This window comes from Anser brachyrhynchus (assembly GCF_964034855.1).
Source record: "Anser brachyrhynchus genome assembly, chromosome: 2".
Taxonomy (NCBI): domain Eukaryota; kingdom Metazoa; phylum Chordata; class Aves; order Anseriformes; family Anatidae; genus Anser; species Anser brachyrhynchus.
In genome coordinates this window covers 83,413,460-83,429,635 of record NC_137695.1, presented here as the reverse complement: position 1 = coordinate 83,429,635, position 16,176 = coordinate 83,413,460, and the positions used below count along the sequence as shown (strand labels likewise).

At 36.0% G+C, this 16,176-nt stretch overlaps 1 protein-coding gene across 12 annotated transcripts in view; it reads right to left on the bottom strand.

Annotated features, from left to right (window-relative positions):
- DNAH5 (dynein axonemal heavy chain 5) overlaps window positions 1-16,176 on the bottom strand; it is a 152,279-nt gene that overhangs the window by 79,592 nt on the left and 56,511 nt on the right. For all 12 annotated transcript variants that reach the window (XR_013946316.1, XR_013946317.1, XR_013946318.1 and 9 more), the window contains 15 exons: window positions 15,696-15,931; window positions 13,409-13,627; window positions 12,641-12,703; window positions 11,424-11,662; window positions 10,419-10,659; window positions 9,773-9,972; window positions 8,792-8,945; window positions 7,999-8,162; window positions 7,195-7,351; window positions 6,090-6,302; window positions 5,091-5,315; window positions 3,619-3,791; window positions 2,340-2,518; window positions 715-902; window positions 85-279 (listed from right to left, as the gene is read on the bottom strand). Coding sequence is in view for 8 of the 12 variants with exons in the window: in XM_080579301.1 (XP_080435427.1) it covers window positions 85-279; window positions 715-902; window positions 2,340-2,518; window positions 3,619-3,791; window positions 5,091-5,315; window positions 6,090-6,302; window positions 7,195-7,351; window positions 7,999-8,162; window positions 8,792-8,945; window positions 9,773-9,972; window positions 10,419-10,659; window positions 11,424-11,662; window positions 12,641-12,703; window positions 13,409-13,627; window positions 15,696-15,931 (2,846 nt within the window). In the remaining 4 variants the exon portion in view is untranslated. The remainder of the gene's footprint in view (window positions 1-84; window positions 280-714; window positions 903-2,339; window positions 2,519-3,618; window positions 3,792-5,090; window positions 5,316-6,089; window positions 6,303-7,194; window positions 7,352-7,998; window positions 8,163-8,791; window positions 8,946-9,772; window positions 9,973-10,418; window positions 10,660-11,423; window positions 11,663-12,640; window positions 12,704-13,408; window positions 13,628-15,695; window positions 15,932-16,176) is intronic.

Below are 16,176 nucleotides of genomic sequence, written 5' to 3'. Positions count from 1 at the left end.
AAATGTACAAATTAATACTAATAATTTGTGTCACCATTTATAGTCTTTCCTTAAGATAATTTTTCCACAAATGAAAATTATCACCTGTTTTGAAAGTTGTTCTTCACACAGCTTGTACAGTGTAAAGAACTTCCTTGCCAATACAACATTAGCAATAAAACCACAGCTAGCCAACTTGACACGAATTATAATTTGACGATCAGGAACCATCATGGCCACTGAACGGAAGTTGATCTTCAAGTTTTCAGGAAGTTCTTGCCGTCCAGCATATCCTGGATTCTGGAGAGAACAAGTTCTGATGTTGACCACCTTGCAGAAACCAAAGAATCAGCAAAGGAGCATATAGTCTAATTTGACAAAAGTAGCTTTTTGGCTTTATATCCCACGTAAAAAATGAATTATCAGCTAAATTTATCACCATATCTTTATAGCATTTTAGCCTCTCATATATGAGGTATGAAAGATGTGACACCTGAACTCTTCAAATCTATATTTCATTTGTCTTACAGGTCCAGTTTTGACTGATTACTTCTAACTACCGTCAATGAAAAAGACCCAGTAAACTGTCTTTGTTAGCAATGCTCACATCTCAAATTGTCAGTGAATTCAAAGAACTGAGTGACATCAGAGTTAGCAAATACATTTAACATATCAGGTTAGAAGCAATTATCGTACAATCATCACAGGCATATCAGAAACCTACTGAATACCCACCATAGTAAGAAAGATGCCAAATTCAGGGTTCATTTCCACATTATCTCCATCAGTAAAAATAAAGCTTTTTTTATGTTCCTTCTTACATGTCAACACAATTGCAATTTGCTGTGCAGCTACTGATAGTACTGGTAAATCAATACGATTGAATTCATCAAAGCAGCCCCAGGAGCCAGACTGAGCAAGACCTTCAAAGAGAAGAGCAACTAAACATCTCACCATTATGTTGTTAATCCTTTTTTGGTATAATTCATAAGACAAAATAATCAAATTCATCTGCCTTAGGAAAAAAAAAAAAAGTCCTTTGGAGGGCTTAGTAACGAACAAGGATAATAGTTTGATTCTTTGTAAGTCAAGAATGTACAAAGTTTCTGAAGTCTTCAAGCCTTTCTATGTTCTCGAGTACTGTGTGCAGTTCTGGGCACCACAGTATAAAAAGGACATGAAACTGTTGGAGAGTGTACAGAGGAGGGCTACGAAGATGGTGAAAGGCCTGGAGGGGAAGACGTACGAGGAACGGCTGAGGTCACTGGGCCTGTTCAGCCTGGAGAAGAGGAGGCTGAGGGGAGACCTCATCACAGTCTACAACTTCCTTGTAAGGGGGTGTCGAGAGGCAGGAGACCTTTTCTCCATTAACACCAGTGACAGGACCCGCGGGAACGGGGTTAAGCTGAGGCAGGGGAAATTTAGGCTTGACATCAGGAGGGGGTTCTTCACAGAGAGGGTGGTTGCACACTGGAACAGGCTCCCCAGGGAAGTGGTCACTGCACCGAGCCTGTCTGAATTTAAGAAGAGATTGGACTGTGCACTTAGTCACATGGTCTGAACTTTTGGGTAGACCTGTGCGGTATCAAGAGTTGGACTTGATGATCCTTAAGGGTCCCTTCCAACTCAGGATATTCTATGATTCTATGATTCTATGATTCTATGATTCTCTGACACAACAACATTAAATTTCTGCTCCTTTTATCAGTATCTTCAACATTTTTCCTGTTCCTCCCTACCTCCAAGAAAATCCCTGCAATAAGTCTATGAAAATATGATGTCATGTCAGTAGCTTATTTCACATAATAAAATGAACAGTAAAAGACAATTTCACTCAGAAGGAAGCTAGAGGTCACTCTGTGCCACAATTCCATTCTTCCACAGCTATTTGGGGGTGGGGGTGGGAATCACCGTCACCACAGTTGGAATCAATTTCTGATGCTTAAAATAATGTTGTTTGTATCTACCTTCAGTGAGCTGCGCCAATTGTTTTAAACGTATCTACTGCTATTCATGTATTTCTTTCAACTGATAAGAACTTTGACATTTGTAATGACAAAATACTGAAATCTAAATCCAACACATTCCACCAGTCCAGTAATAAATTTCACGCATACATACACTGGCAGTCCTCCTTGATTATTTTAAGGGTATTTATATACCCTTTCATAAACTGTCTAATCTTATTAGACACTTCTATTTCTTGGAGAGAGTGTTGCAATGGTATTTTACATTCATATCAAGATATTAATTACTTGTGTTTGTTAAAAGACAGAGAACCAGCTGCTGATTATGTGTTAATCTTGACATACAAAGGTGTTCTCTAAGCATTTGTAACTTTCATATAGTCCACATCTTACCTTTGAATATCCTCCCAAGTCCTCGGAAATCCATCTGGTCTGAACAGTTGAAGACCACTACATATTTACCAAGACACCGTCCCATATCTTTGATGGTTTCAGTTTTTCCAGTTCCTGCAGGTCCCACAGGTGCTCCACCCATATTCATGCCTAAAGCTTGAGCCAAAGTGATATAACATCTAAAAGACAACAAGTTATCATCACTTAACAGGCAAAGTACACAGTTTTCTATGTTGTGCCAGAGGTTCTTACTCAAACGTGTCACATGAGGAAGAACATATTTAAGAAGACAAGAAAAATACTGAAATGACATGCCTCTAATTACAATTTAAATCAGCCAGAAGAAAAACCCTTCACTCAGCCTCTCATGCGAGTAATACTATCGTTAGTCTCTTCATACATAAAAAGTGGAAGAACAGATAATCTTCAATAACCAGCAACCTGAAAGATCACAAGGGAAGAAAAAAGTTACAGCTACTCTGCCTAACCAGTTTGGTTAGCTTAGTTCCTAAATTGCTTTAGCTAAAGTAGCTCTGAACTACACCATACTGTGGAGTACAAGAATAAAGAACAGATACCTCTGACATATTATCCACCTTTAAAACTTGATCAGTGTATCTCATTTTCATAAATGAGATTGGTGTGTGATGCTGTAGAACACCATCTGTCAATTGTATCTAAAGAGAAGCTGCAGAATTTGCTGTATGAAATAGTTTTAAAAATCTATTTTTTCAAATCCCTTATTTTGTCACTTATTTAGTCATTTCATTTATAAATCTTTTTGTGTGTTATTACAGTTAGGTAGGTAGACATACCAGTTTATTGCAACTGAATAAAATTGATTTCCCTGTTTATTCTTCCTTAGCTGTTACCATTACTTGCCTGTAAACATGTATTTTTGTCCTCTCTCTCTCTCTCTCTGCATACTGTTATCTGTTGGACGTACCTGATCCTCGAGTATATTAGCATCGTATGCACACAGATCATAATCCCATGCTTTCCATACATAAGGAACATAGAAAAGCATAAAAGCACCACATAAAAGCATGTGGCAGAAATAAAGCCGGTTGGAAGTTATTCCATATTGTATGGAACAGAAACAAAAATATTAACGTATTTCATGTAAATGTATTGACTTTGATAATGACTGTGAAGGACAAACTCTGCAGAGATCTATTTTGCATCTAATAAGAATGACTAAATTGCTCTTGTAAATGCCTAGATTTGGGGTGAAAGAATAAACAAGAAAGAATAAACAAATAAAATCAGTCTTTGTCACCTGTCTGTAAGAGGAGTTATGACAAGCCTGTCAGTACAGCCCAAGAATTCATTCTGGTATGTGAAACCCACATCAGTGATATTAATCATCATTTTATCAGAGTCTTCATTAAAATAAAATCTACACTGTTTCAGCCACTCGAAGTCTGTAGGGCTCTTGATATGCTTGCAACACTAAGAAAAGAGGAAAAGGACAAAGAGTGTGGCATTCATGGTTAACATTTATTTCTGTGTTTATATTAACTCATCTAAGCGGTACTGTAAAGGCAGCACTGCAAACACAATGAAAGGCACAGTGTAAGCTAGTAGCACAAGAACAGTGGAGACCTTACTTTGGTTTCTACCACAAAAAAATCCTTAAGTGTTGCTGCTGTCCCTGGAACCACACTAAGGGAAAGGAAATTCTAAGTACAAATGTACAGTCCATGGCCTTACACAAAAGTCATTAAATCTGGTTAAGATTAAAATTCCTATTTCTACTATTCAACTCTATCATTTTATTTTCACATCTGAACAGAAGGAACGTAACTAATATCTGCACACTGTGACACTGTCTTGAAATACCTTTTTTTCTGATTTATATAGTGTCACAAAACTCATGATTTTTTTGTTTTTAATAAAGTATATCATGTTAAGAAATACAACAGAGCTGGGAGAATTCAAAGTTGACCAACTGAATATTAAAACACCTATCAAAAAAGAGGCCCCATTAAATTGTATCTAGAAATGATACTTCACATAGGATTGCTAGGATGATTTTAAGTAGAAACAACTGGTCCTACACTGGTGCCTGCCTATCCGCAATGGGTTAAAACTCAGTAATCCTTTCCCCAGACAGCATAATTAGAGTTAAGTCCAGATCTTCCTGAAGGTAAAAGGCATGCTAGCTTTTAATTTCAATTGTTTAAGGAGTAAATGCTTTCACTTTCCTAACTTCGGTATCCTGTGGCTGCATAAGAAGGTGTGAAGTGAATAAACAAACCTCTAAGTAATAATTAGGTATGCTATTGAAACTAGAACAGCGATGATGGCAGCTTCGAGAAACGTCAGGCTTTCTCCTGTACTATAACACTATATATTCATTTTATTTATTCTTCAAGACTCCCAAAGTAGTCTATAGAAAGGATGATTACTTGCCACATGTAGTAGATGAGGAAAAAGAAGTCCCTAACTGATCACACAGCAGACACATCTGATTTAAATGGGCGAACACAAAGCACTATAAAATTCTTCTATGGCTGTGGGGGAGAGGGGGAAGCCGACAAACAACACAATTACTTAAAGAGAAGCTATGACACGTATTGAAGCAACACCAGCATTTCTGTAATATTCAAAGTCACACAGTCATTACAATCCTGAAATTAATTGTTTGGCTTAAGATGCAGGCATTCATACATCATAGCTACACTGTCTTCTTTCACATTGTTTTACATGACTACTGCCTCATATCTCAATAAATTTTTCAATACTTACCAGACCATCAAAGATGTCCCTCTGATGCACGTGAACAGTGATTAATGTCTCATATTTAATTCGCTCGACTGGGTTAAGGTCTTTTGTTGTCATATCTATCAGCATGTTTAGAAGATCCAGGAAAAACTGGTTTGTCTTTCGCATAATTTTTTTATCATACCTGGCATTAGTCAAAGCTTCTTCTGAGTCTCGTGTCCAAATCATTTGGATACCCAACAACCCAACCTTATGAAACACGAAAGAGTATGCTTCATCATCTTTTCTATTTCACCTTAAACGTACATTCACAGAAACAAATAAATAAATGATTCTGCCTAGTTGTATAAAATTATTTATTCATGCTTCCATATAGAGGTCATTCAACCTGTGCATTTATTTTGTGTCCTAACTCCATTCATAAGCATCTAGTAAAGTCCACATTTCAGTCTCATAGATAGCACCTATGATACACTGCTGACACAACCATTCAATATAATTTACATGAGATATAATAAATAACAAATCGGTTATCAGAATAATTAATGCTTCAATTTAATATATTCCTTCAGTAATTCATGAACTTTTTATTTCCTTTCCAAGAACATTCCTGATCACAAGTGAAGAAGCTCATACAGAGAAAATAATTTTCCCCCAGTGTCACCCACAGCTCCAAGCCTTTGACAACATACAGTGTTTTCCTGAATGTATAAACAAACATACAATTTTACTACTTTTCTTTCAGTAGTTAGGTATTAAGTGTGTAAAGGGATAGTGTTAACTCTATTGCATTAATTTATTGTATTCAGCATCTTTTTGAACAAGAGCTTCAGGCTAAGTTTTGATCTTTTGGTTTCAGATATGTAAATTGGAATTTAAAAGACTGAAGTAATTAAGATAAATTTAAATGTCAGTTTTGCATTTGTAATACTGGCTGCAATCTTAATTGCAAAGACAAGAAAATCCCACCAATGTGCTAACCTATCTGTGAGCAATTTTTCATTAATTTAACAATGATTTTACCTGGGCTGGGTAAGTAGAAAGAAATTCAGTCAGCTGGAAACCAGTTTCCTGGATATGCATAGCTGCCTGGCGAATAATATGATGCAGTGACAGCTGGGATTCCTTCAACAGAGAATTCAGCCAAACTTCCACATTACCTTCAGCCATTACAGGTCTACTCAGCTCAATAGTCTCACCCTCTCGTGAGCTAATAGACAATATACGATCATATACCTAATAAAAGCAAGGCAAGAACAATTTATGATTTACAGATTTATCATCAATTTTCTGATCAATTTATGATCAGTAACTGCCTGATTTTCCTGCCAGCATTTCATTAAACCTTTTAAGGTCACTAAAATTTATACCAATCCATTAAGCAAATGTGAAAACAATAAAACCATTGCTTTCAGTATGAAGAAAGGCTTTAAACAAAACATTGCCACCTGAACATGAAGGCAAACCCCAAAACACTGTCAACTCTTGAATTTTACTTCAATTTCAATGACAGCATACGCTTTCCAGTCACAATAAAGGAAACCTTCACTCATTAGTGGTGCATTAATATCGTAACATAAGTTGTCTTCTTAAAATAAAAAATAATGGAAACACTGAAGTTAAGAAACATGGTCATTGAAAGGAATTTCATGCATGTGGAGGAAGCAAATGTCTAAGGACATGCATACATACAGAGGAAAAAAATATCTGTGTCACGATATATTTTTTCCATAAAGGGTGTAAGAAACTTGTTCTTCAAATAGCATGTTTTCAAGCAATCTAAACATACAAATATGCTCAAAAAGAATCTGAAGCTCATCTGAGAAGAAGCTAGCCTATATTAAGCCACAGAATACAGTTCAGTACCTAGGTGTGTTTTGTCTGAAACCTAAGCACTGGTGACAATTTTTGGTTTGTTTTGCTATTCTATATAAAGTTTTCCTATTAAGCAAATGAAGATATGAAACTAAATCTTATATTAGGAGAGCCTATGCAGCATCATAGTAAGTGATGAGCTTGGTAAAATAGCCAAATGCCCTATGCACCCAGGTTGCTTGCTATTTAAAAAGTATCACAAATTGTTTAACAATTTGAAAGAATATAACTCTGAGATTTGGGCAACACATACCTTTTCATGGAACTTGACAGTTTTAATGTTGTCAAAGACATTCAGCAGATGTGCCTGTATAGTGTGAGAGTCTGATGCCTGGCCAAGAATTTCTAAGAGGGCAGGATCTGACACAAAGAAGAATCGTGGAAATAGGAGGCGTTTTTTTTCCAGATACCTGTATTTATAAATATTTTGGGGAGGAAGTAGACAGAAAGTGAATTAGGTTGCTTTATACATCCTTTCCTCTTTAAAGGTGATATTTCTCACAATGCCATTGTGAGAAAAAAATAGCAAAAATTGCAATTTATGTCATTGGTACCTCCAATAATTCTTATTCATTGTACCTTCATGTAAAGTACCTGCTTTAAGATTACTCTTTCAGCATCAAAAATCATTTAATTGAAAGCTTTTATTGTTAGCTATGATGTAAATACTACTAAAATGAAATTAAAGTGAAGTGTTTTTTTATTAGGTCAGTTACTTGCTGCTTAGGCACCTCATGCTGAATTTCTCCCACACATGTGAAGGATCTGAAAAGAATATATAGACCTAGACTCCCTGCTGTATTGAAAACAGGCAGAAACAGCTCCAGTATCAGCAGAGATAGTGACAGCTTAGTCACAAATCAAATACTTACCAGTTTGGTACTAGCAATTTCTTTGGAGGTGTTGCACTATCCTGATACCTTGTTTGCTCAGTTCAACTGAATTCATAGAGAAATAAACACACAATCTTTGCAAAGTCCATGGGACAGTACTTCCTTTTTAGCTAGTTAAGCAATTCACAACTATCTGCCCGAGACTGGTCTTGTGGTAATCTTACCCTGTGAGTGATTTCTGACAGATTTCAAGCTGTTCTAGTAAATGTGGTAGTAGCTGTCCCATGATTTCATCTCCAACGCAGCACTGAACAACATTAGGTGTTTCATGAGCTCGGGTCATGATCCTCACCCAGGATTTATCAATGTTAGAGAAACGCTTTGCTTCCTGTCAAAACATGGGGGTAAAGATGGAGAGGAAGGGATGGGGGAAGGAAGAGAGAAGAGGCAAAAGGAACTTGCTAGCAGAATTGGCACCAGTAATCTTCTCACAAGTAATTACCAGAGTCCAACCCCAAAGATTTTTCAGTTTAGAAAAACACAAATCTTTCTGCTCACATAATACAGCTTATTTTATACTTCACTGCCAAGCCTGCTATCAACTTTTTCTTCCAATCATTCTTAGAGTAAAACACAGAAAACGCCTTATGCTTGAATTGCATGATCCAAATTTGAAGAGTTTTTCTAAAAATTGAATTACTTCTAATTCCAAAAGCAATATAGAAAAATTTAAGACAAGTATTCCTAGCAAAACTGCGGGTAATACTAGGCTACTGGTAAGTACTACAAGGCTAACTTAACAAGGCTAGGCTACCACTAGGCAAAAAACTTACACAAATATTGGTTAATAATTTAACAATCTAGAAATAAAATGATAACTAGATAAATATGTCTTAGCAAGTCTAATTTTGTTAAGCACCAAAACAATGAAGCTTATGTTACTGCACCAGTTACATCACAATTAATTTTTTTTCTTAAAATTTAGAAAACCAAACTGAAAAAGGCAGGTCTGAAAACCTTTGGAAGCTGCTTTGCTATGTCACCACCAACGAACACAGCTTCTAAGTAAATCCACAAGTTCTGCACAGTCATCCAGTTCTCAATGATATCTGTTGTGTTGGAAAGATAGTGCACCCATTTTTGAATCTGTGTCTTGAATGGTGTGTTGTATCTAAAATTAAAAAAGATACTTGCTTTACTTCAGGCAGGAAAAAAGTTTCTTGAAAGCCAGCTCAGTCTTCTAACATAAGGAGGAATAATTTTGCCACTTGCATGTTTGTCAAGTTAAAGTATACTAACCCATACCTTACTCAATTCAGTTAGTTAGGGGCTAAAAAGAAATCAGCTCCAACTTGCTCCTTTGTGCACATGGTATGTAGCACAGCTCTGAATAAGCAGGAGATGAATGGGAGTAAGATTTAAATTTCATTCTAAGGTAAAGTGGTTTCAAAAAGGGACTACGTAATCTCTTCAAAGCTGCAAAACTCATAGTGACCAGGTCCTTATCAACCAAACATTTGCTTCTGGACATCTTCCTGATGATCAGGTTCTGTGTTCCTTATTTTATCCAGGAGCTTTGACATGTAAAACCACACAAACCAGAGTTCATCTTAAGTTGGATTTTCAGTACCTTCAGCAAAAGTCTGCAAAAGAGGTAGTGGTCTACCACTAGGGCAGAGTAGCAGTGCCTATAATACCAGTAGGACCCCTGCCACAACCAGGCAGTGTTCCCTTTTATGTTTATCACCACTGTCTTGCATCCATGGAAACTATCCAGCTGATTAATCAGAAGTCTGAACACATTATTTCAAAATAACTTAATGCAGGAAAACAGACAATGAGAACTAGCCCATGAACAGCTCAAGGACAAATAAGCTTTTAGTTTTTATCTAGATGTTTACTTTCCTTCTCCTTTGTGAAAGATAAATTTCTTCAATAAAACAAAGCCTCTTGCTGATATTTATAACTCACACAAATACGCAGTGCCTTTCTTGTTACCTGTTACTCATGAGAGAACCAAGAATCATCAAGCTGTCCTCCATGGTAGCAATTGTTTCTGATGTGCTGTCTCCTCTTAAAAGAAGTTCCCCACGGGTTTTAAAGTTTGCAAAGATAAACGTTTTGTTGTCCCATTCAGCTATCACTTGTTTTAACTTCTGCTCAATGTCTTTCTCCTTCACAGCACTTATGCAGATATCCTTTTAAATAAATAAGATGTCAAAACAAGTTATCAACTGTTCAGGTCTTTGGTGTCCAAATCTAACTGGCATTTCCTTTAACTCTATTTGGTTTGATGAGCAATTATTTATCAACTGGAAAGATTTACAGACATAAAAACACCATAGCTAATAATCCATGTACCACATCACAATATGGTCAAGTTTGTGGAGACTACAAGAATAATACAGTGATTATTTTCATAACTTTAATATTGCAAAGCATCCTCATAAATTAACTCGTGAGCCACATGGCATGGTTTATTAAAGTTGACACCACAATACATGCATCATTATTTTACACAGAAAACTGAAGTGACAGACTATTTCTCTGTTCTTTCTTTGGAAATACTGTTTTCCTTCTTACTACTGTTACTCAGATATTATCTGAGCAGATTGCTTACTGTCACGCATCCATTTCACAATACCTCTATTTCCTCTTTATATCTGAGTAGTGGAGCTTCCATAATATTCCTCAGTTTGAATGTTTCACTTTCCACATCAAAGCTGTGCTCAGTGAGATCTGTAATCCGCTTCCAGTGCCGAGGCATCATTGCTTTATTTGACATATGCTCAAGCAATGGACAACATTCACAGAAGTCCTCAATAGTCTTCTTTAGGTCAAAAAAGGCCTGCCATTGCTTTACACCACGAGGAAGCTTACGGCATCTACATAAAAATAATCCAAGTTTTCTCACACAGTTTCAGATATTCTTTCTGTTACCCATTTAACCACCATATATAGTTTTAACATTAAACTACATACCCTCCAAATTCAGGTTCCCTGTATTTTGAAGATTCTGTATATGACTAAATATTTCCAGTCTATTTCACTGACTGGTAGGTGGTCACCTGCAGGCTCACCCTAAGAAGTGTAGCTGCATAATTCCAATATACTTTGTCCAAGTGACCTTCAAAGACAATTGAATCACTTTATTCTTGATTTCATCTTTTGGTGAGGCTTATGAGATGAACTGCTCTATTCTCTAGCAAAACCAGTGTTTCTCAGAACAGGCAGATTTAATTCTTTACATCATTTGATTCCTGATTTCATTAAAAGTTCATAGTCTATGCATGTAATATATCCTATTTTGTAGCAAAAATATTCAGCAATTCACTAACCTGCCTTTGATATATAGGGTGAATCTCTATCATGACTAATAATATTAAAACAAACAAGTTAAATTTGAATCATGAAGAAAATAAATAGCAATTTTAATGTACGGAAAGAAAGGAAGGAAGGAAGGAAGGAAGCTACCCAAACTCTCTAAGCAGCAATAATCCTCAACATTTAGAGTCTAAACTGGCTCCCTTAAATTATGTATTGGTAATGGACATATTTTTCAATTAAAATTAATGATGCTAACCAATTATAATCATATTTAAGAAGTAACAAAAGTATTTTAGGCTTCTTTTCACAGAAAGTTTCTCACCTGTTCTGAAACTCCAGAAGTTCACTATTAATTTTTCCAGTGTCTAATTCTGACCAAAGAATATCATAGTAGCCACTGACTGTGTCAAGGACATTGTTATATAGATTATAGAGTTTCTGTAACAGAGTCAGTTCCTTCTTTATTTCAAGTAGCTGAGGATACTGTGTAACAGGCAAACCAAAAAGATCTTCCCCACCAGTATAAGCAATATATTTCCGAAAAAGATTATCAAATCGATTCTAGAGAGAAAGCAAGCAATTACATGTAATACATTTAAATACATCTGGCATTATGCTTACAGCTGCATTAGTGGTTAAAATCTAGTAAATGCTAAAAGGATGTACAGGAGATACTAACACTTTACTGTCAACAGGTTTTGATTGAAATTTTCATGTGAAAAAACTTTTTAGGAGTTTGGAATTTGGAGGCACATCTTTAGAAGTTGACAGGGAGGTCATTTATTCCACGTAGCACGGTGACAGAATAAACAGTACATGGTAAGCTTGCATTTGAAAGAGGTTGAGCATGATGTGGAAAGCAAAGAGAGGTGGATGCTGCAAATTTTAACTCCTCAAGTAAGCTGTGCAACTCTCTTAATGAAGGGTCAAAGTAAGGATTATTACTGTTTGAGCAGCAGAAAGAACAACAAATTTACTTGACAGCTGCTATATAACTGAAGAAACATATAAGAAAACCAAACAAATAACACAATGGGAAAAGGAAAACAATTAGAAGACAGCGTTACAGGAGAAGAAATTAACCACTGCACAAAGAAACATTTCAACAGTAGAAATAGTCAGTTTGTATGGAAACTTTTAAAACTTTTTTTTTTTTAAGTAAGAAAAGGAGAACAAAAAGAATTGGGTAAAATTGCAGTCATGCAAAAGCCACGTTGATGAACACAAGAACAGCCTATCGCCAAATACACTCAACTTGAGAGTAGGTTCTGATCCAGACACCTGAATCTACTTATTACTCATTACCTATGCAGCCTCTCTTATGCAGCTCCTAAAATTACCATTTTAATCAACATTCCTTGAAAATGTTGGAAAAAATACCATCTTATCTTTCATCATTAAGTTAAAATAGACTTTGCCCAACCAGTAACCCTATATATCAATGAAAATTAGTTCAGCTATCCTAGATTCATTCTCAAAGCCTTCAGTTGTTAGTTTATTTGCAATAAGCATTAAGAAATATTTTAGAATGAATAGTACCTGAAACATAGTAAGCCTGTCACTGGCTTCATGAGGCTCTAAGCCAACCACCATTGGCCCATTCTGGAAAAAAAAAAAAAAAAAGAGTTTAGAGTGAGTGAGTTCAGAGAACACAAATAACCACAAATTATTTCTAAGCAGCATTTTCCAAAAAAAGTGATTAGAAACGCAAACATTTTTGTGGTTGCAGGATTCCGTCCTTACATCAGGTTGCAGTTGAACTGAGAGACTACAAAATTACCTACTAAAACAAAAAAATACTTTCAAAAGAGAACAAAGACAAGCCATTTTCTTTTTAGTACAGAAGTTTTGTTAATATTGGAAAAGGTAGGCAAGAGTTGCACATTTATCAATAAAAAATAAGTATTAGTTAAAAGACTAGTTCAGCTTGACTCATATTCTACTGAGAAGGCATATAAGAGCTGAAGTCATTTCTACTTACATTCAAGATCCGAAAACTCTTATATTCTAACATAATTCCTCTTTAACCTCAACCTTCATGTTTGCACGTGCTAACAAGCTCTGTATCATGAACTCTGTGTGTCTCCAGCCTTTCTTTAAGAGCTGGTTACCAGATTAAACTTCAGTCACACACAAAGAAAGAACCAAAGCCTGTCCTGCATTGAAACTCAAATATCACATTAACAAGAATAAACATACTCTTCAGATAGTAGAGAAACATTCCACTATTTAGTCAACTCCACTATCTTTCCATGCTTCCACAGCTCCTCAAAAACTCCTCTAACACAATATAACATAAACTCCTACCTGATCATAATCTGAATAGAACTGAGCACAGTCTTCAGTAAAAGTCTTCACAGTGCTAATGAGTTCTCCTCTGAACTTTGGCTGCAAAGCAATGAGCTCATTCTGCACTTCATTTGCTCGGAGTAGCAATTTTTCCCAAGTGTAATGCAAAGTATCCACCTTCTCTGACTCTTCCTTGGCCACAAGTAGATCATATTTGCTTAACATAGCATAGGATTCCTGTCAGAAGGTTGGATCAAGATAAACAAAAGATGTTAAGAGATGTTAATTTTAGACATATATGTATATTAACATTTTAAATGTTTAAGAATGAGAATGACTTGCTAGAAATAACAGAAAATTTGTTCTTTTTACATAGCAATTGGCACAATCCGGCAAGCCAATGCCAAACCAGAAGAAATATCAAAACGAAAAATAGCTTGCTCTCCTTTACTCCTAACCTTTCACATAGCATTCTGCTTTCTGACAGATTATTTGCTCTATTGCCATCTGTATCCCTAAAAACTGTTTCCAGTAAAAGTACTGCTAAAGTCTACAGGTTCTAGTTTCATTTTAATAAGAATATTATTCAGATCCAGTATGACCCAAGCTGAATATTTTAGGAGGTGAGCCATAAGAAAGTAACTAACCAGAGGTCTCCAAGTTAGCAAAGCAAGCAAACATCTGTTCAATACAGACACTGAAACCTCACTTCATGTCTTCAACAACAAAGCATTAAGAAACCATTTCAAAAGTTACAACTAATACGCAGAAGCTGTTTCAAAAGTTAAAACTATTCTACAATAGAATCACAGAACGGTCAGGGGGGACCATTAAAGATTAACTAGTTCCAACTCCCGTGCCATAGGTAAGGACAACTTTCAGTAGATCAGGTTGCTCAAAGCCCTGTCCAATCCAACCTTGAACACTTCAAATGATGTGGCATCCATGACTCCACCAGACAACTTGTTCCATCACCTCACTGCCCTCAGCATGACTTTTTTTTTCCTTATACCCACTCTAAATGTACGGTCTTTCAATTTAAAACCCTTTGCCTTGTCCTGGGGCAGTTCCTACTCTAAACCACCTTTTGCCTCAACAAGTTTACTACAGGCCCTGGTAAAAAGTCTCTCTCTGTTATGACTTCTCATGACTATAAATATACTTAATGGTCCTTTGTTTTCCAGGAACAATGATCTCCATTTGTACCACCCCTGTGTTGTTAACACTATACATTCTAAAATCCTTAGCCAAGTCTCACAAAAACACAAATAAAATTAACTTACTGTATTTCAACCTAAATAGTAGGTGAAATTCACTTACTGTGAACTAGCATAGGGTAAGGTAGAAATAAATTTTTGTGGCCTAACAGTTTAATCTGTCAATTTTTTCAGAAAGTAGAATTATTTCCATTTTCTGGTTTGATCACCTTGCAAATTATCGAAATGGAAACATAACTATCTGCCTGCCACCCTACTGTGAGGAAAATTCATCAACCTGTTTCAAAAATCTGAAGCATGACTCCTTGTGCCTATGGACTCCACGCTCCTGCTTTTATAATCGGAGTTTTAGGAATACTTGGCTACCAAGGCTCATGCCTAGGCTCCACATCATAGAGCAAACCAGGCCAGGTCTTACCACAAACTTCTAAAATGTCAGCTCCTAAGAGACTCCAGTACCTATAAAAATGTCACAGATGTTTCCAGCTGTGGATGTGCTTTGCTTTTCACCATAAACTACTAGTACTAGTTTGCTCCTTCACAGAACTAGGGAGACCCTCACAGCTTCTAAGGCTGAGTGTTTTGTTCCTTCTTAGATTTCTTCTGTGAAATACAGAAGGGCTCTGGGCTGATTTCCATTATTTGCACATACTGCATTTCATAAATTACCTCAGCTCAGCTCAAACTAGGTGAGAAAACACAGGTGTGAGATATTTGTCTGACAGCAAATACACTTTTGGCATTTTCAAAATAGAAAAATAGATCTGTTGATATTTTGTAGATATGAATTCTGTGTTAACTTTCAATATTAAAAAAAATAATAACAAAATAAGACAACCCTGACAATAAAAGTATGGGTAATTGGGAATCATGAACGTGTCTTACAAAACAAATTCTTCTGAACATCTAGACAATTGCGCATTTTGCAAAACTACGGTATTATTAAAAAAAAGGTTTACAGGAACAACAACAGGTCTGCCACCCAACATTTAATACATATGAAATCAAAGTGCACTGTTAAATTCTAACCCAGAAAATAATTGCTCTGTAGAAACGTTACCCATACATGCAACATTCCTGTTAACTACCTCAATAGGCCCGACTTTAGAGTCTATGGAGATCTGTAGTTCTCTGATCTCTTTTAATGCAGACATGGCTGTTCTTATATCATCCAGATCCTCAATGCGGCGATTTAACTTCTTGTCAGTTTCCTCTATAAAAGTGAAAATTGTCTCCATCTCTGTTCTGTACTTCTTATTACAATGATAACCTAGGAGAGTCATCCAGGCTTTGGTTTCTGCTCTCAGTGCTAGCTTCAGATCACCTAAAAACATTGAACACACAATAGAAATGTAGATATTTTAGATATCTTAAGATGTACTTTTAATCTTGTTTGAATATGTATTCTCTTCACTCCCAGTTCTGTTTTTTTTTTCAGTCTAAACATGCATGTGCAGAAAAAATGAAACCATTTTGATACCATCAAGTGGTTTATAGGGTTACTTGCAATTCAAGATTTTCCTCCTAACCTTCCCAAAATACCTTTCAGATTGGAAAGATAAGGCTGAA